Source organism: Telmatherina bonti (genome assembly GCF_933228915.1).
Source record: "Telmatherina bonti genome assembly, chromosome: 2".
Classification (NCBI taxonomy): domain Eukaryota; kingdom Metazoa; phylum Chordata; class Actinopteri; order Atheriniformes; family Telmatherinidae; genus Telmatherina; species Telmatherina bonti.
Genome location: NC_136620.1, coordinates 14,502,000 through 14,523,257, shown reverse-complemented (window position 1 = coordinate 14,523,257; position 21,258 = coordinate 14,502,000). Strand labels below are relative to the sequence as shown.

Sequence of the window (21,258 nt, the reverse complement as noted above, 5' to 3'; positions counted from 1 at the left end):
CATCTCCCACAGGGAGGTAGGAGTAATTGTACCAGCCCATTAAAATCCCATTCTTTTAATGTAAATATTAAAGGTAGCAATGAGTTTTCCCAAAGGTCCGACTGTTTAATGCTCAAGAAAACTGAAAATAACCCAACAGTTAAACCAAGACTCGTTAAACCCACAGTTAACATGTTAAATGTTCACAATTGTGACTAAATACGAGACGCACGGAGTGTTGAATGTACTGAGGAACTGGAGGTACGGTATTCACCTCACCTTTTTCAGCAGGTCTTCAAGGAGCCCCATGTTGGCCTCCTGAGCTTTAATGGTGTGAGAAAAAAAAGCATACGTCTTCCTGGGGATGACCTTCTCCTCTGGCGGCCTCTTCACTCCAATTATCAGTGAAGCTTCCGAGATGTCCTCCTGAACAACAGCACCTGCTTTCATGTAGTACTGAGAAGACAAGAATTAGCTCACATTTACCAATCAATGACTTTAAAAGTGGTTAACCAAAAGTGTTAGAAGGTAAATCTAATGCTACATCACTACATCTAGCTGAAATCCTGGAAGTCAGAAAATACATTTAAAGAACAAAAGAAACGAGAAAAGTGACAAACAGAGTCAAATTTAGTCCGAGTTGTGGCGATGGAAAGGAGAAATGAAAAAGTATTTGTGGGAAAGAAATCCCACTTAGTCTTTGACTTTCAGTTTGACGTTCAGTTTGTCAAACCTGATTTATTTAAATGTATTTTAATATATTAAATTTCATTCATTTAAAAAATAAACAAAAAAAAATTTAAATAATTGAACTAAAGTATAAAATGTTCCAAATAAATAAATTTATTAAATTAAAATAAATTTAAATTAAACCTATATGTCTGTATTGCTAGGACTGAACATTTAACTACATTTTTATAAAAATAAGGAAATAAAAACTAAATTAAAATAAAAAATTAAACTGGAAAATTTGTTATTGTTAATGAATAAATAGTTTCAATTCAGCTTTATTTGTATTGTACCACTTCACAACATCTCAGGACACTTTACAAACACATCAGTTCAATCCAATTCATAACTAGAAACAGCTATTATTGAAATAATAGCAACTGTGAATGCTCATTTATTGAACCATACTGAATAATTAAAAGAAATTGCATAAATATAAGAAATTGGGGGGAAAAAAAAAAAAGCACAAATGACATTTTTTCAAATTGCCCCCATGAACTCTTGTATTGAAGCACACTGACTTACTACACCACTAGTACTTAGTTGCACCTTGGAAAAAGCATTGAAATTTTTTCCAATTGGGATGGGCATGCCTTTTTGTCACTTCCAGCAGGGTGTAATTAGCGGGATTGCAAAAACATGTGCAAGGTTGAACTAAACTCCAGTGAACATGTGAAAGACTTTGTTCAATGTGAAAAACTTTTTTAAATGTGTTTAAGATTTATTGTAATCTTGAAATGTTGCAGGGAGCATTGTTGGAATTAATCCTTCATATTTAACTGGGACATTTGCAAATAAATTCCTTTGCTCCTTGAAGTGCGCGGCTGACACCAATAGTTCACATTGAGCAGCCTGCAGAACTGCACACCATCACACAAGCAACAGACAACAAATGACAACGGAGCTAGCTGTTAAATGCTGCATTGAAACCCCTGCCTTGTATGTGCACTTGTGTACCGGTGCACAAAATGGACCAATCGCTGAGCTGACTTCCGTTTTGTCCAACAACTGGGGAGGATTTTAACATTTGGCAAAAATGTGAATAACTTCAAGTTTACATGTTAGAAAGACCTAAAGTCATGGTACATATCTCCTGAATGAGCTGAACAGTTTGGTATTTGAATGGTTGACGTGAGGCAAAAGGTGTAGGAGTAGCAGCATGCCAAACATTTTGCAGGAAAGACAATGGGGATGGTTACTTGATGAACCGGACACTGCAAACTGGTGCAGACCCCGTTGAAGCAGTTTTCAGCTCACTATGCAAGAACTGACCAATCACTGTGCTGAGTTTTTGCAACATCCAATGCACAGTGGGTTTGAAAGACTGTCATCCAATCACAAGGCTGAATTAATTTTTTACAAAATGCTAAATATCTCAAAAACTACAAAGATTTGAAACAAACAAAAGTCGTAGCACACATCTCCCGAAGGAGCTGCAGGGTTTGAGATGCTAATGATTGAAGTTACCTGAACGGTGCAGGAGGGGTAGCGCGGCATAGTTTGGAGGAATAATAATAAAAATGGCCATGGGCATTCACATTAATAATAAATAGCCTACCTAAAAAAAAAAGTTGCTGATTAAAACAAATGTCACATTGCTAAACATGATTGGATAACCAGCTTGTCCTGCAGATAATGATGGAATAAGTCAATCCCTCACAGCGTGTTGTCAACTACCACCAGACTTCAGCTAAAGAAAATCGTTCAGAAAAGAAGGAACAAGATTTCTCCCTCTGTCTGAAACTGAAAGCAACACATCTGAACCACAGAGAATCCAAATAAACTACATTCAACTGGATGATCAACGCTGGGCAAACTGGTGTTTTACATGATCTAGATAAATGATTCTGGAAGCAGAGATCTCTCCATTTTCTTTTTGCAGCTTCATCACTGTTGTAGTTTCTTCTCAAGCTTAGTTTTCGGGACACTCCGTCCTTCTTCTACGAAACAACCATCAGCATTAGTTCTGACGCTGCTCCATTTATTCACTTCAAATTTCCAGCTTGTTCAAAGGACTAACTCTCCAAACCTTATCTGCTCCATCTGATCCAAAAAAACCCTTCCTGCTGAGCAATTCAAAACTATATAACTTAAAAAGTTAACCTCACTTCACTTGAGTCTGATTTTTATCATTTTATTTATTTGTGATAAATACAATGGTCCTGTCAGTTAGCATGTAAAGTAAGACAGCTTAAAGTCAGCCTTGTGTCTCAACTCACTTTTGACCAAATCTTTAGTTACTCAGTCATGACTTTGACCGTAATAATTAAACAGAAAACTTATGCAGTTAAAATGAAAGAAGCCTCCAAACAGATCATTATCTTACTTTCTCATGGATGGCTCTGCGGTTGGATGGCTGAACCAGGACTTTGACACCATCGTTGGTGAGCTCTTTGACATGGCGTGGGGCCAGCGGTGCCCGTCTTTCCCAGGGGTTGACATCTTCCCGTCGGATGGCCATGACAGCCCTGTAGTGTTCATAGTGTCGCTGACCTGTGAAGCAGCTGGACTTCCTTCTACCATGGTGACCGAGGACTCTGAACATGTCTTCGCCTTCCCAGCTCTGGACAGAGAGAGAGAAACAGATTACTACCTACAGCATGGTTTCATCTGACACATTTAGTCTGTTCATTAAAGCTACTGAATTGAAGTTTACTTGTTTAAGGCCAAGCAATTCACTTTAAAATGTGGATGAGTGGATGTTTTTCATCTTTAATGAAAAGTAGATTGGACAAGTTGCTGATGCTTTTATTTACAAATACATTTAGACCATTGAGGCGGTCCATTAAAGCTTTTTTTTTTTGGATAGTACTTTTTTGTCAATTTCTTTCTGTATTTCTCTTCACTCCTTATTCATATGTTAAATTACAATTCAATAATATTTGGAAAAGAAAAAGAGCACTTTTTATACACGTGAAGTCGGATGCGCATCTGAACTCGCCTTACCAAGTTGCTTCAAGAGTGTAAACATGTTAAATGGCAACAAATGTGCATTTCTGTAATAGTTTTAAGTTCCTCTTTTGGCCTCCTCAGATCCCTAACAGGAATTCTGACTGGGATTTGCTTCCTAATCATCCCAACTCCCAAGGTGGGACGCACTTGTGAAAGTTATGACTGAGGTCAGGGAATTTGCGCCGGTAAAACTTATTAAAAGGAAATTACGATACAGTTTGTGATATTAAATGAGACATAATAATGATAAGCACTTAATAGCATTAATATCAAAGTAGTTAAGGCTGAACTTAGTGACCTTTTGCTTTACATAACACTGTGTGCAATTCTTTAACTATAATTAAATGGTGCAGATGCTCATTTTCACTCCCAACAACCAATACAATTAGTTTTTTGTTTTTGTTTTTTTTTTTAAAATACAGATAGTTTCGACCTCGTCCTAGCATTACCATATGGATAAGTTCCGGGGTCTGGTTGACAATGTCACAATGATCTCTTTCCACTGAAGCGCAGCCGCGGTCTCCGTGCGGCACGCGCAACAGCAACTTCAGGGTCAGACCCACCTGTTTTTAACCGGTTGCTGTTCGGCTTTCTGTCTCCGGGAAAAGAAACGCAGTGATAAGTTCACAATCAGTCCAGGATAGTCACTCTGTGGAGGAATGAGCTGCAGCCTGCAACTTACAGAGCGCTGCTGGGCGTGCGCAAAGAGTATGGCGAGCCTCTTCCGGTTACACATTCAAAATAAACTACAAAATAAAGGAGACAGTTCGTATGGATTTTTATTTACGGTTCAGGTGTTTATGTTACTCGCTATATAATCAGGGTCGGATTAAAAGTGCAGAGGCCCCTGGGCCCAGAGTCCAGACTCAGAGGAACCCAAGGACATAACTCACCTTGTCAATGAATCAGGTGCAACCCAACATGGAGAGACCGGTAATGTCCAAGATCAACTTCATGTGTCCCACTAAGTATTAGCAACTTGCCTTGTTCCACATGCGCTGTTATTTGTAGTTGACATGTTTAGTTGCATTTTTAGTTGCAGTTTAGTGGCTGTAATTATTGTTTCTTGCCCCTCTATTACTTTATTGTTCTATTGGCATATTGAACTTTGGCATGTTCTAATGTACATTTTATTTGCCTTGATAGGGAAAACATACACTGTATTCGCTATTGAACATTAATTACAATAGCTTTATAAATTTACTTCTGTTTCATCCTTAAACCTGCAATGTTTGGATCATTTTCAGTTTGGCCCTTGGAGGCAAAAAGTTTGGGCAGCTCTGCACTAGACACTGTGGTTTAACTATCTGGCTTTTATGTACATTTCGTTTCATGTCCAAACTGCTGGTGTATACCCTACATGGGCCCCTGGGCATGTGCCCGTAATGCCCATTGGATAATCCGGCCTTGTATATAATACACACGTGTTCAGCAAATATTTATGGCTAAATAAAGTTTACATAAATAAAATGTATTCTGACTGAAACCAGTCTGATAAAGCAGCTACTTCGTCTCCGCGCTTCTGTGGTGAGTAATTTACCGTGTTGGAAGTTACACTTATTTTGAAGGAGCAGCCACCTTCTCCCGGTTTTATAGTTTAACGGGGCTACCCGAGGTTGCTTCGTCTTTTCTGGGAAATCTGTTAAATGGTGGGAATTTCCCAGCTTTGTATTTGCAGATTAAATAATGCTGAGTTGGCGTTCATTTACAGTTGAGGTTGCTAGACGTTCAATTCCCGTGGATCTGCGCGGATGACACCCAATAAGCACTCACAGGTGCAAAACTAGCACCGGTTTATAATCCCCATCCACGGAATAAGGAGACCTCATGTTCCCTGTTTGGGTTCGCATCATTTGTAGATCACGCGACTCGCCGGGTGGGCGGAGTTTCCGCTCCTTAGCATCAGCTGCATGACACTTCAGATCCGATGGATCAGTAAACAAACTGGTGGGGGAAAAAAATCATTGTTGATTTTGTATTAATTCTAAATAAGAGGTTTATGTGGGGTGTCGCTCTGACCTCCGGACAGTTCCTCCATCAAAAAGGAAAGTTGTATTTTGCCATTTTCCCGTTGGGCGTCACTGGGACATGCCGGTTTGGGGGTGTCATCATTATCACCTGATCCAGGTTGGGATGTGACAGACATCCATCCATATGAATAAATGCGTTTTCAATGGAATTGCTTTTATCTGCTGTCCTATAAAAAATAAATAAATAAATAAAAAAAAAAAAGGTTTATTTAGGTTTGTTTCCACTTAAGGTCCGAATTGTCTCTTTCAGGTCAAATGTTGTGTCAGTTGTTGTTTTTCATGTCTTTTTTGTTTATTGGGTCATTTTTCTCTTAAAGAATTATTGTCCTGCCGTCAGTGCTCAAAATAATCCACATTTAATCTTTTGAGCATAAAATCTGTGCGGTGTTGGTTTGCAGTGAAAATCAGTGATATTGTGGGGATGGCCAATACGGCCCTCCAAAACCGCAGTCCTGCAGGTGTTGAGGAGGTTCTCTGCTGTAACACACATCAGACTTAAAGTCAAACTCTGCACAAACCTGTTCATTTCCCACCTATTTATGTCAGGTGTGGCAGCAGCGGTACACTTTCAGGAGCGTGTCCTGAGGAGAGGAGTTGGTCCTGTACCATGTATTCAAGCATACTTTCCGCATTTAATGGCAAATTAGTGTGATTAGGACGACGAATGGAGTAAACCCGGACTGCCTGATTGCATAAATAAATAGTCAAATATTATTTTCTGTTCTCTTTCCTTTAAAAAAAAAAAGCACATTAAATATCCTTGTAACGTAATTACAACTTCACAGAGAAAGTTTTGGTAAACTCTCTTTTCACCGGTTACAAAAAAAAAGATTTAAAAAAAAAAAAAAAAAAAAAAGCATTACCCCCTTAACCCAACCACCCCAATTTAAGCCGCAAAGTCCTCCTCTCCTGCTCTCTTTCCAGGGTCATCGCCCAGTTGACGGAAAACGAGCGGACCCAGACTGTAAACTGACCATCAGGGACGACGTGGGGGACGTCAGTTTTTTTAGCCAATCGGCTTGCAGAGCTGAGGATCGACCTCCCACACCAAGAGGACAAGACTGATCCTGTAGCTGTTGAGAGTCGAGCTGTGTTCATGCTCATGGGAGAACTCACGGAGATGTAAGAAGGCTGCTGTCAAGTTAAGACATGTATTTTATTCCTATCAACGAGATGGATTACAACAGGCTCATGAGAACTAAAATAAAAACAATAAAACAAATCATATCGTGATGAGGATGAGGAATTTAAAGGACATGTTTCCCTCAGAGACTTTGGTGACTGAAGCATAAATGGAAATGAAAGTTTGTTTACTTTTTGTACATGAATAATTAAAAACGTGGTCTGGCATTCAGGAATGTAAATAAAACAGAAGTGTTTGATCACAACTAAGTTATTTAATAAAGTCTGCTTTCACACCAGCAATAAATAAGAAGAAGATCAAGATAATAACTAAAATACCGTTTATAAAATCAGAATATCTTTATTGTAATTTAAACCAGTAAAAAAAAAAAAAAAAATTCCATGGTTTTGAGAATGTATAAAAGGTTAAATGTATTTACAAGAATTAATTAGAATAAAATCACCTTCAGCAAACCATTCAACACTGTTACACATAAAACATTTCAAATGTGAGGTGGTCTTGCCACGATGTCTACAGGAAAAAAGCTGCTTCCCAGTCTGTGGTCATGCTCCTGTATCTCCTGCCTGATGGCAGCCGTTGTGACAAGGGTGTGAAGAGTCCTTTAAAATGTTTTTATGTTTTGGTGACTCAAGGGAGAGAGACAGTAGAGGAAAACTGACGATCTCCTGGGCAACCAAATTCAAAAGTAAAGACAGGAAGGTAAGGAGGTCCTCCAGAGGTCTGGACCCACCGCTGCAGGACTAATGAGATAGTGCAGGTTCACCTCAGCTGACCCTTTAACCATGAACTTTAACAACGCAGAAGGACAAAAAGATTCTTATCTTGAAAAAGCTGCCTTCCCCCTGAATCCAAGCTGAGACTTGTTTCCACAATGAAACAGGAGACGAATAATAAGTGAAGGCTCTGCTTCCTGTTCTGCATTCAGGAATTTAAATAAACCCAAATGTGCAGAAAGAGAGCTGGTGTGTTGAATACATACACTGCAAGGTGGAATTACAACGGAGCTTGCATGAGAAAAAGAAAATTGAATTCTCTCCTGGATTTTATGCCACAGAAGAGGAAGAACAATAATATTGTTGTATTGCCGATCAGCTGGAGACTTACAAGACAATGGATGGGTTAGTCCAGGAGTGAGAAATGAAAGAGACCTGGATATTCCTCATGCTGCTGGTGATAGCACAGAAAGAATATGGTCCTATAGAAACTTGTTTGTGTGGGTTCAATGTGTCCTGGTCAAATATGGGTTCTTCAATAGGTAAAAATATTGTCATCCAAAGCTAGAGAATGTCTCTCTGAGACAACTGGGTCCACAAAGAATTTAGTCTTCATTTAAAATGTGATCAACAAGACCAAATTGTCACTGAGTGGTAGTTTGGGTTGGCATGGTAGAGTCGAGTCAAGTGAGTGTTTTTGTAGCATGTCAGACCCTCGCCAGGTCAGCAGGGTTCAACCAAAGTGCCTAGCGTAGCGCCAAACTAGACAGAACCAGAAATACTTTATTAATCAGGGAAATTGATGCGTAGCATACAGTGAGACAAAAGGAGATTGAAAATAGAGAAATAGGAGTGAAGTTTCAATAAAATGGTGGGATTAAATAAAACAGAAATAATTAAAGTAAGAAAAAAGCTGAACGATAATGCAGTGTAGTTCCAGAGCCGACCAGACTGATGTTTGTTGGCATTGTTTTAACTTTTCAGCAGAGTTAACGGTAAAGTGAAATAACTAAACTGAGGCGGGGTGTTTTCTCTGAGACTTTCCTCGGTCCCGAGATGTGACTTTCAGTCAGTGGGACGATTCAGTTTGAGTTGGAATGACACGTTTTTTAAGCCCTGTTTCCACCAAGCAGTCTGTTGTGTTTTCACAGTAAACAACTGGTCGGAGCTGATTTTGTGACCCTTTTATTGGAGTCCCAATCACACTGTCTGACCTGAAAGAATGGTGTCTTACACACTGTAATCCATTGATTGGTCAAAAGAACCATACCTTGGAACAAAAATACACTTTTTTTTTTTTTTTTTTTTTTTTTTTTGTTTAAAGCCACACGGCAAGAACAAGGAAGACAAACTGCTAGTTATCCACCATGCTCCTGCTTTATTTCTGGGTTGGATTTTCTTTGTTATTATTCATTTCTAATTAATAACAGTTTTAATTGCAATATCCATCCATGGATAAGTAAATTTCATTTCATTCAAAGAAGGTGTAGCAGCATTAAGCTCAGTATGCAGCTTATATCCTGTCCTGCCTAACCAAACCGTAAAGAACCGTCCCGTCCCGAGCCAGACTCCTTGGTGGAAAAAGGGCTTTTGGATCTTTATATAATGTAATAGGTCCATAAGAGGATGGTATAGGATGATTAAAGGAGAGCTTATGTCACACAATACAGTTTACTGGGAACAGCTCCAGACTCACTTTGTATTTATTCTTTTTAAAGGTTTTAATAAATACACGTCATCTACAGGTGAAATGTTACTGCACTTCCTGTGATTGGGCGTTTTTTACAGCAGGGGTGCTTTTTTCAGCACAACACCGTTTTGCTCTTCCCACATCACTTCCTGTCATACAGTTTAGATGCAGAAGTAAAATTCTCACAAACTATTTCAAAAGCCCAAATAGTGTATTTATAAGTGTGTTTTTACATGTTTTAACTTTGGTTCCCACAATATTTTTCTGCTCTAACCTGCAACATGGACTGTAAGTCATCCACATGGGGAAAATTCATATTGTCCAGCCAGATATATTCATAAATGGCAAGACTGCTGTACCAGTTTGCACCACTATAAATATTCCAACCACTCTGTTTTGTGAATGGGACAAACTAATTTCATTGTTTATTTGGAAAGACATGGAGGATCATGCAGAGCACCTTACTATGAGAGGTGGCATGTCACAAACTAACCTTATAAATGATTAATCTTTCAGGTATTTGCTGTTATGATGATTTTTTTTTCTTAAAGAAACTTGGAAAATAGGAGTTTATGGAACCCAGTAAAATAATAAAGTTAATGGTAAATGTATATAATGGAAGGGATAATCTATCATTTCAAAACTAAATCTTAGAATAACCAATAAATGTGACAATGTGTGTGTTTTCTATCTTGCTTGATGTATTGGCACGAGTTTATTTTTTAGTTTTGTATTACTTATTTTATTACTTTTATTACTTATTACTCCCAAATAAAAATGTATACAAATTCAGTGGAATCTACATGCTGGAGAAACTGAAGGGATGCTGAAGCAAAGCATTACAACAGTTTTTGCAGCTGGCAGAAATGAAAGTGAACACGTGGGGATCTGTGGCAGATCCTGCAGACATGCACCCCTCCTTATTCTGGATGAAATAGCAGGTAATGATAGGTACCTTTTGAAAATAATGATATGGCAGCAATAAGAGCCATTGGCTGTAAATAGTTACAGACTGATCCACCTACAGAGAAGAATTCACTGAAGGTCTTGAAAGAGATTCACAACATGGAGAAACTGACTTTTCTGTTCATACTGAAAAAATAAAACATGATGCAATGTTGGAAAAATGGACAATAATGGACTTTATGAAATGAGGAATAGAAGGTGGTGTGTTTGTTTTGTTTAGATTTTTTCCTTTTCCTTATACCATTACTTTACTTTAAACACTCCTGGAGATTTTTTATCATTTGCTGCACTTTTGAAATATGCTCTGTGTTTTTCAGGAATGTGGATTCAGGATTGGCTACACCATGTAAGGAGCGTGGCTCCAGTGCCTGTTGTGTGATCATTTACACATGTTATTTTTTAATATTCTTTTGGAAGTAACTATTTAGGTGCATCGCTGTTACAGCTTTAGTGGCTTTTTTTTTTTTTTTTTTTTTTTTTTTTAAATATATTATGTTTCTGTAAAAATCTTAATGAAATTTAAGTTAAAAAAAAAAAAAAAAAAAAGAAAGATGAGCCTTGAGTGACTGAGATAAAACTAGGTTATGTCCAACTGTATCCCACACAGCCCATCTTCCTAACTTTCTACATCTTTTTCACTACTCCAGGTTTAGATGTAGAAGGAGTTATGTCGGCGTGTCCTTCGCTGCGACAGTAGTTCAGTTCCACTGGAGCAGCAACACGTGGCATTTTGACATTTATTGGAAATGAGAATCAATTTTGTGTAAAACTTGACAAGAATCCTGATAACTTTAAAGTGTTGGCAGTAACATCCTGTTAACATGAACATCATGGGAATGCTCCAGATTTCTCAATTCAGTTTAAAATGAATGAATGAATTTTTACAGCCTGTTAAGACCATTAAAAATAAAGAAAAATATTGGAAAGTCTTTATGTTGACAAAATCTGTATTCTATTGTAGAAACTCAAGACAAGCACAAGGTGGCACAATCATGTGCAGGAATGCCTCGGTTCTCGCCTCTCAGTCTTTCTCTTCCCATTTGAAGTGGATCATTTTCCCTTCATTTAGGTGATCAGGCTTTTTTTTTAGACAGCTTTTCCTGGGAAGTCAGTTGTCAGTGTAATTAGTGACTGCAGCCATCATGTGAGACCAAAAGAGCCGCAATATTCAAAAGTACCAGCATGTGTGGTGGACTCATGGGAAATTTTATATTGTTTAAGGCAACATCTGAGATCTGCTTCTGAGCTGATAGGCAAAAAAAAAAGAAAGAAAAAAGAAAAGGTTCAGCGCAGAGTTGAACCAATCAGACATTTCTAGCTTCCCTGAGTTATTTCTTTCCTTTAAAACGACCCCTAAGAGAACTGTCAAGGACAGTCCCAGTCACTTCTTATTGATTCCCTGGCAAGTGGGGGTACCGATACACTGGTGTGATGTTACTAAAGGGTCTGAGCCCAGTGGTTGCCATGGTAAATACAATGATGTTATCATGAAAACTGACTTGGCTTCTTTCAGAGAAGAGGGGAACAGTTCTGTGTTGGTCTCTCATGTAAATAATCAGCAGTCTGGCGGAGAACAATTCTCTTTACGTATCAATAATCATGCAGGGGTTCATTCATAAAAAGGAGTTGAAAATTATCTTTTTCTATGCATAGAAAGTTATGTTTTAATTCTCAACTTCCATTTTATTGGGGGAAAAAAAGGTAGACAAGCTGGGAAGGGTGCCAGAATATGTGGGACTCTAATGCAACCTTAATTAAACTGATCTGACCCAAAACTGATTGGTCTAAAGAATCATAACTTCAGGTAGAATTCTGCAATCAGAAAATAAAAATAGACCATGTTTAAATATACAGTGTTTTTTGTTGTTGTTTGTTACTTTTTTTTTTGTTCAAAGCATCAGGCCAAGAAAAAAGAACAAACTGCTGAATGTCCACCTTCTTCCTTCATGTTGTTCTTTCCATTTCAAGGCAAGTGTATTTGTACGGCACATTTCATGTGTACATAGAATATGTACATAGAATAATAAAAGCATTACTGATGATGCAAAGAAAGCATGAAGACGTAGTGAAAGGCAGCTACAAACGGCACAAATCTGTCACGTTTATGGGTTTAACGGTGTCTATGTTTGGTGAAAGTGTCCACGGGCAGTTTGTTCCACTTGTTTGCACATTAACAGCTAAATGCTGCTTCTCCATGTTCAGTCTGGACTCTGGTTTGGAGTTTACCTGTGTAAACGTGTGTTCTGGACCTAAATTTTAGCAAATATTTTGGAAATGATGGTTTTAAAGTCTGACTGACGGAAACAAATGTGGAGATTTTAAATGGTGTGATGTGTTCTGTTTAGCAGCAGCATTCTGGATGAGCTGCTGTTCCAGCATTATGTATTGGAGCTGACACATCTATCTCTATCTGGCTGATTCACAGCTAAGGGTAGCCCTACGGTTGGATGTGGAAATCCCACCCTGAGCTGGACCCCTCGGTGGAAATGGGGAGGTTGTTCCCCACGATGATGCAACAGGAAGATGATGCAGAGGAGCTTCTGTTAAAACATTTGTTTTATGAAAAGTCTTCCTGTTTTGGTGTCAGTATAAATGGATCCACATCAGAGAGAAGCTGATGGAAATCGCTCTGCAGGTCAGCAGAAAGCAGAATAAAGCAGCACCTCTCACCAACATGAGAATCCTCTGTAAGATTTGCTGCTTGGTTCTCACATCATTTCAATCAACAACCAGATTTCTAACAAGGGGTTGGACCGAAAACAGGTCCGTTTGGTTCGGTAAATCCTGATCTCTATTGCCTTTCCACAGCCTCTCCACTGGTAGACGAGGCACAAGTCAGAAAGTGACGTATCTGCTTTGTAATAGCATGATGTCATAGCAGTGTGACACCTTCCTTGAATTATAACAAAAAAAAACAACAACAACAAGATGATACAGAAACACAGGAGGAGACAGGTGGACATCCAGTTTTTCATTCATTGCATGTGGCTTCAAAGAACAAAAATCCAGTGTGTATTTAAACATGTTCATGTTTTGTTGGTATTGCAGTTTCACGTGGGATGCAGTCATTCTCTCCACCAATAGGTTGCAGTGTCTCAGTTCCACCCAACAGGGTGGGAGGCTTGGGGGAGGCTTTGAGTTTGCATGTTCTTCTGGATTCTCCGGCTTCCTCCCACCGTCCAAAGACACACACATTAGGTTAATTGGTTTCTCTAAATTGCTCCTAGGAGTGAGGGTGAGTGGTTGTTTGTCTCTGTGTGGCCCTGCGATGGACTGGCGAGCTGTCCAGGGTGTACGCTGCCTTTCGCCCAAAGACTCCTGGGATAGGCTCCAGCTTCCCGTGAACTTTCATTGGACTAAGCAGTTAGGATAATGAAGGAATCAGACCCCATCAGAAGGTCCCTCAACAGTTTTGCTTCTGGTTATGCCAACAACTCAGTCCTGGACTGTGCTGGATCTGATGGTGGAAGCGGGGGTAAGGTCTCAGGAAGTCCAGTGAAAATGCTGTGTTTGCATTGCCACCACTGCAGAACATCTCTGCAAGGTTTCCAGCATCATATTGAAATCCACCCAGTCAGCACCAATGGCTCACGGTTCTGCACAAGTACAGAAAAAAAAAAACACACAAAAACGCATTTTCATTCTGAATATAGCTGGACACGACGCTCGTCTTCGCCTAGAGGAAAACACTAGGGTGGGAAAATTACTTTTATTATCAAGTAATAACACAACTTATGGCCATTATGAGAGTTTATTTGTTTTTGTAACTTGTTGACATGAAGAAAAAGGCATAACCAGGATTTTCCTTTGAGATCTTGGTGTAAATTCAGTTCATTTTTAAACAACAAAATACAATAAAATCTGACTTAACACAAGTTTCTGTGTCTCTCTGCTGCGTAATCTTCTGATCAGTCCCATCCTCTTCATCGGTCTCACATCCTGAGATTAATCCGCAGAATGAATTATCAGTCATGTCTAATGGCGTCAGAAACGACCATCTCTGTGGCACAGTAAGTGACTAATGACCAGAGGGCAGTCCATTGTTCCTGGTCCAGCATGAGCTGAAAAAGACAGAAGTGTGTCGTCCAGTCAGGGCAAATGTCCAGGCCAGAGTTGGTCCCAGATCCAGAGCCAGAGGGGAACAAAGAGAAGCTAAGTCTGGATCTTCCTTCTGTACTTCCTGCAAGTCGGAGCATCAACATTTCTTCAGATCTGGTCTCACTTTATTAAAATTAGATGATAATCATGTTTCACTCATCACTTAAAATATTCAGGCTGAATGCAACAATAATGCACAATATAAGCTGTATGATTTGATTCTCAATAAAGAGTTCATGTAAAAAATACTTTTAAAAGTAAAAATGATTGATTGAAGGAAACTTCAGCCATTTGTTTTCCCTTTTTTTATTATTATTATTGACGTAACAAAAGCACAACACTGAGGAAACAACAGATGTGAGAAGAGAAAATGTGTGCACGTTTTCATAAAAAGGGTCAAACTTGAAGATTTGGCAAACTTCTTGACTGTGCAGGAGAAAAATGAGGATCTAGTTGTAACGGAGGAGTTAGGGGATAAAAAAAATACTTGCTTGTGGCAACAATAAATTTTCTGATTTACCGTATTTACCTGATTCAAACGGGAGAGGGGGGGGGTGGGGGGTGGGGGGGTGTGAACGATCACCGAGGGAACAAATACACAACATACATCAGATTCAAGCCTTTATTCATTTATGGAGCCAATGAATAAAGAATAAAGAGTGATGGAATACACAAATATCAATTAAAAAATGTCCTCCCTGATGTCTCGAGACCCTGTGAGGAGTGGAGTTTAGTTCATGGAGCGATGACAAGGGCTACGGGAGGACGCTTTTTCTTTTCGTTTTTTGGTGAACTGCGATGAAGGGGGCAGAGTCATGGTTCAGGTCCTTCAGGGCTGAGGGGGGGACTGCGCCCCAGTAGGGTCATGCAGCTTCCTCACATGTTTCTTCAGGTCAAAGTTCCTGCAGAAGCCTTTCCCACAGGTGGGGCAGGTGAAGGGCTTCTTGTCATTGTGCGTGTGCATATGGAAGGTGAGGTTGTACACCTGGTGGAAAGCCTTGCTGCAGATGGAGCATTTGAACTGCTTCTCGCCGCTGTGTGTCAGCTTGTGGTTCTTGTAGTTTCCTGCAAAGAACGAGAGGATTAGAAATAAAACCAGTCAAGGTTTAATGACACAATAAATTCCTTTATAGCACATGAGAAGCCAAACGTTACAAGGCTTTTTTTCAACTCTGCACACCTCAAACTTTCTGTAAAAAGCTCTGAGTTCATCTGCAGAAATACTGTGATTACTCTGCAGCTGTGTGGTGTATGACTGATGGACAGCTAAGTGGGAACTGGTCAGTCAGTTGGTGAGATGGTGCAGAAAAAAATCGCCTTAAACACAAACAAAACAGATGATTGTTGAATTTAAGGAGAACAAGAATAAATCTATCTTCATCCAGGAAGTGAAGGTGGAGGTGGTGAAAGAATACAGAAAAAATGGGAGTTCAGCTGGATAACAGACTCAACTGGAAAAGAAACAAGAGAGGACAGAGCCAACTCTGTTCTGAAAACATTTAGATCCTGCAGGGTTCAATTAGCTTTACAGCCATCTGTTGGAGCAGCAGCAACAGAACTGAAGGCCCGACAATACTGAAACTGCTGAGAGGGTTAGCTCCGCGTTGGAAACTCTGGAGCTGCCGATGGAGCAAAACGGTTGTAAAAGCACTTTCCTGCAGCAGAGCAACAGAGGAGGCCAATCCTGTCGACATTTATCATCACTAACAATGATGGGGAACACGACATTGCTCCATTACCGCAAGAATAATAAAGCATGATTCTATCCTTTTCTATTATATTCTATTGAACAATCAGCCATGTGTGTCAATATATATATATATATATATATATATATATATATATATATATATATATATATATATATATATACACACACTATTCACAAAAAGTTAGGGATATTCAGCTTTTGGGTGAAATTTCACAACAAGCCTAAAATGCATTCAAACCTGTACAGGTGAACTTAATGTGATCTTCTCTAAGCTTTTAAATGCACATGTCCAACTGTTAAATGTTTCAATAAATTTTGCACAAGTTGCTGTTCTCTAACAAGGAGCTTAACGGCAAAAATCACGGCAGGTGTGTGATCCTTGAATTGACCAATAAATGTCCTGGTTCAATTAGAGCTGGTGTTTAAACAGTTGTCCTCATCATGCTGTTCACATTTTGACATCATGAGACCAAGACGACACCTAACAATGGAACAACAGTCCCTTGCCATTGCGATGCTTCAAACAGGACGTTCTCAGACAGAAGTGGCCACTGAGCTTGGAGTGTCACAGAGTGTCATCAGCAGGTTGCAACAGAGATATGGAGAGACTGGAAGAGTCACAGAAAGGCCTAGAAGTGGACGTCCTTTGGCCACATCCCGTGCTGATGACCGCTACATTGTGAACACTGCCCTGAGAAACCGGATGATGAATGCCACTCAACTCCAGGCACGTTTAAGAGAGGTGAGAGGCACCCAAGTGTCACGTCAGACCATTCGAAACCGTTTACATCAGCGTGGTCTGCGTGCTAGACGACCTGCACGGGTACCTGACCACACCACCAGGCACAGGCATCATCGTCTTGCATGGGCCAGGGAGCATTTACGCTGGACGAGGAACCAGTGGGCCTCAGTGCTGTTTTCTGATGAAAGTCGATTCACACTGAGCAGAAATGATGGCCGGCAACGATGTTGGAGACGTCAGGGAGAGCGCTATGCATCAGCCACTGTTGTCACCAGGCGAGCTTTTGGTGGTGGGGGTGTTACAGTGTGGGCAGGGGTGTCCACTTGGTACAGAACTGCCCTACACTTTGTGAATGGTACAGTGACAAGCCCATACTACCTGAATAACATCATTAATCCAGTGATTGTGCCCCTACATGAACAGCACAGGCCTAATTTCATCTTCATGGACGACAATGCTCCTGCTCATCGAGGCCGCATCATCAGGGAACGGCTGTTGGAGACTGGTGTACCTCAAATGGAATGGCCTGCACTCTCTCCAGACCTGAATCCCATTGAAAACCTGTGGGATCAGCTGAGCCGTCGTGTAGAGGCTCGAAACCCTGCACCCCAGAACCTCAATGACCTGAGGGCTGCCCTTCAAGAAGAGTGGGATGCCATGCCTCAGCAGGCAATAAGTTGCCTTGTGAACAGCATGAGACGTCGTTGTCAAGCTGTAATTGATGCTCAAGGGCACATGACGAGATATTGAGACGTTCACATTTTTTGTTGTGGTGTAACTACCATTGTTGTTACCTTTTGTGTTGAATGAATTTATTTAGATGAGGAAATCAGTAGTGCATCCTTCTACTTAAATGTCTTACTTTTATGATATTATATCACTGTAGCATGAACATATTGCATTTTCCATAAATTTCACCTGAAGGCCAAATATCCCTAACTTTTTGTGAGTAGTGTATATATATATATATATATATATATATATATATATATATATATATATATATATATATATATATATATATATCAACAATAAAAACTGTATTTTGTCCAAAACACTTCAACTCGGCAAGATGAAAACAATAAAAAAAAGAAGAAGGTATTAACAGGAATAATAAATATTTATTTTTGGCATAACCAAATCCACGCAGGGATCGTTATTCAGTTTTTTTCCACAATTTTTTCTTTTTAATACATGTTTGTCATTAGTCTTTAAAACAAAAAGTGCTCTACCACGCAGTACAGCAGGCTCTGAAAGGGTTAACTTCCTCACCTTTCTGATGGAAGCCTTTCCCACAAAACTCGCACACAAACGGTTTGTATCCCGCGTGGATGCGCGTGTGCGTGTTGAGGGTGGAGCTGCGATTGAAGGCTTTCCCGCACTGGTTACACTTGTGAGGTTTTTCCTGGGAAAAATAATCAATCAAATAAAAAAAATAAAAAATCACTGTGAATCTTTCAGAAAGCTTGACTCGTGCAAAGGAAAAGCAGCGAGGCCTGCGGGAGAGTTTTCTTTTTCTATTTGTTTTTTCTTTTTACTTACTTCTATTGGTATTTCAGGTGAAGTATGCCTGAAATGTTTCTTATGAGCTTTCAGGTGAGAAGTAGTTAAATCTGAACGTCACACAGGGAAGTTTTCTTTCCTCTGGTATTTTGACGCATTTAAAGACAAACTGTATCTGAGACAGACTGCGTTAAAAACCCAGCAGGGTCTGGATTTCTTTTAATAAAATGAATGTCCATCTTCTGAACCGTCTGTATTTACTGCCGGGCTGAGAGGCGGGAAGACCCAGGATAGGTCCGGCCCATGCAGAGGCGCGCGAGGAGCCAGTTTTAAACAAACATGTTTGTCTAAAAAACTCAGAGGAGCGATGCACGAGGCGAACAAAGACCCCATGTGATGCAGGGAAAAAAAGCTCACCCTCAAGATATTTTTCTTTTTTTTAAAAAAAAAAAAATTTTATTTCTTAAAACTTACACAGAAACAGGTAAATAAATATTAAATGATGCTTTCTAAAAAATATCTGAGAGAAATTCATTGGACAGATTTAATCAACGGACCAAAAGGGGGAAAAAAATGATCAAGACAAAGCAACGCACTGTCAAATAAACTGGAGGCTTCAAGGAACCTGAACTCATATTTATCTGACAAATAGTTCAATAAATCAAAAAGATTTAAGATAAAATAAAATAAAATGAAGTAGTTTTAGAATGAAAGAAATCTAAAAAAATCCATAAAAGTCTTCTGCAGCTCACCTGAGTGTGGATGATTTTATGTCTGCACAGTGTGCTGGCCTGTCGGAAGCCTTTACCGCAAACTTTGCACACAAAAGGCCGCGCGCCGGTGTGCACCGGCATGTGGCGGGTGAGATTGTAGTGTGCGTTAAACACCTTAAGGAGGGGGAAGAATATGTTATGAAAAAGATTAGAACAAATAAATAATAATTACTTTCACTACCATCACGACTACTAGTAGTAATCATATAATAATAATAATAATAATAATAATAATAATAATAATAATAATAATAATAATAATAAAAGAAAAATAAAAGCATTTAATTTTCATGTTACTAAAAGGACTCAGAGTAAAATCTGGTTAGTAAAATGAATAACTTGAAAATGGAAATAACACAATGAAAAAGGCAGAAATAACAATAACATAAATTCCTAAAAAAAATGAATATCAGTCACTTTGATCACTGACTGTTTATAGTTTATTTAAGGTGAGAAAAATGAAGAATAAAATCTTTCCCTTCCTGGCTTTCACCCCAAATTATTATTATTTTTTTTCACCATAAAGTGTCGTGGGACCAGCGAGCTTTGCGTGGTCACGTAATAAATAAATACCTTATAAACAATAAACAGGCATGCATGATGACTTTACAATAAATAAATGATCAAAATAAAATAAATTACTGAGTCCCATCGTCAAATGTTTGGATCAACCATAAATCCAATCGTTTTTAGATTTTAACGGATGTTAATTAAACCAGAGGTGGTAACATTTATTTTATTACCAAGTGTTTTTCCTTAATTATTATTATTTATTAGCCATTCATTTATTCATTTTTTCAACCATCTTCCATTTTCTGAACCGCTTAATACAAATCTGTGTAGCGTGGATGCTGGAACTTCAGCATTTACTCAGGGAGAAGCAGGAACATCCTGGACAGGTCACCAGTCCATCTCAGGGCCAATTATTGATCTTTTTTTTTTTTATTGTTTCATCAATAAAGCCATTAAATCAACCACAAAATGATGAGTTTTAAAACGACGATTAGATTTATAGTCGCGTAGGAATTAATTCTGTATGTTAACAAAGACTTTAATAAATACCAGCCGTGATATTTTGGATAGAAAAGAGATTTTTAAAAAAAACAACAAAACTTTCAAAACGCAAAATAATTTCAAATAATTAATTTATCCCTTAAAGTACGTTTTAAGCATTTTGCTTTTCTTTCCTGGTGTTTTAATGTTCGGCCTTGGAGTGCTTCTGGCCAGATGTCCCCCACCCCTCTTGAGGCTGAACAACCCCCCCTCTGAAGCAGCTCACCTTGCCGCAGACCTCGCAGGTGAAAACTTTGGGCTTGCTGCCGGGACAGGAGCCGTTAAGGCGGGCTGCCGCCGCTACAGCCGCCGCGGAGCCTTTAAAGATCTTGTCCGTGATGATCTGGTCTCTTTCCTTCATGTAATGCTGGATCTGGCTCTGGGAAAGTTCTTTGAAGGCCTGCACACCGGACACCGAGTACCGCTCACCGGCCTGCTGAAGTCCAGACTTGCTCTTCTCCGCTATGAGGGCCTTGTGGCGCGCGCTGAGCAGGTAAGAGGCCATAGGGTGCAGGTTGACCAGGCCGGCCGGCTGGTGGCAAGCGCCGCTGTCCCCGCTGCAGTTCAGGTAGCACACAGTACCCATGGTGGGGAGGGAGGACTGGTTCACCACCCGGGGTCTGAAGAGTTTGTATTGGCCGGTAGTTTGGCCCACAGCGGAGTCCTCCTGCTGGCTGGAATAGTTCAACCCAAAACCGAAAAAGTCTGTTGGAGCCGGGAGGGAAGAGGTGTCTAAGTGGCCCGGATCCAGCCCGGTTATGCTGAGCCGGTGGCCCGGCTCATATCCAATCGGCACGAGCGGAATCATACAATGTAGCGAGGACGGACAGGCGTCGTGTTTTCCCACGGGAGCGGACTGGAACCAAGCGGGGAGCGGTATCGACTTGGGCTCGGGTGTCCTGGCCATAATCCGGTCGATGGAGAAAGCGAGAGGCTTGCTGCTGCTGCCGCCGGAGGTGAGCATGTCTGAATCCGCGGGCTGGCTCCCAGAAGCTGGGGGGGAGCCGAGGATCCCCGCTGGGCGGCATAGAGAACCGTCCATCACCTCCGCATCAACACCAACGAGCACAAACTGCTGGATGAAGCTGAGGGTCGGTGCTGCTCCTCACCGGCCCGCAGGAAAGGACCTCATCTGCCGGGAAACCTTGATCCAAATTCCCAGCTCCGTTTCCCGG

General features: G+C 40.0%; 2 protein-coding genes across 3 annotated transcripts in view; both read right to left on the bottom strand.

Annotated features, from left to right (window-relative positions):
- aass (aminoadipate-semialdehyde synthase) overlaps nt 1–4,349 on the bottom strand; it is a 32,895-nt gene extending 28,546 nt beyond the window's left edge. Inside the window, exons 1-3 of one of the 2 annotated variants that reach the window (XM_079246611.1) lie at nt 4,224–4,349; nt 3,035–3,271; nt 259–435 (exon numbers count right to left, since the gene is read on the bottom strand). In XM_079246611.1, the coding sequence (XP_079102737.1) occupies nt 259–435; nt 3,035–3,253 (396 nt within the window). In that variant the 5' untranslated portion in view covers nt 3,254–3,271; nt 4,224–4,349. Of the gene's footprint in view, nt 1–258; nt 436–3,034; nt 3,272–4,109; nt 4,157–4,223 lie in introns of those variants that run through there. The other variant, XM_079246610.1, reaches the window with a different exon arrangement.
- A 10,781-nt stretch (nt 4,350–15,130) lies between these two features.
- Nucleotides 15,131–21,125, bottom strand: fezf1 (FEZ family zinc finger 1; the record flags this gene model as incomplete). Its single annotated transcript, XM_079252787.1, has 4 exons — nt 15,131–15,366; nt 18,027–18,159; nt 19,010–19,144; nt 20,310–21,125. 4 exons carry the CDS (start codon nt 21,123–21,125, stop codon nt 15,131–15,133), a joined length of 1,320 nt encoding a protein of 439 aa, XP_079108913.1.
- Between the last annotated feature and the right edge of the window lie 133 nt (nt 21,126–21,258).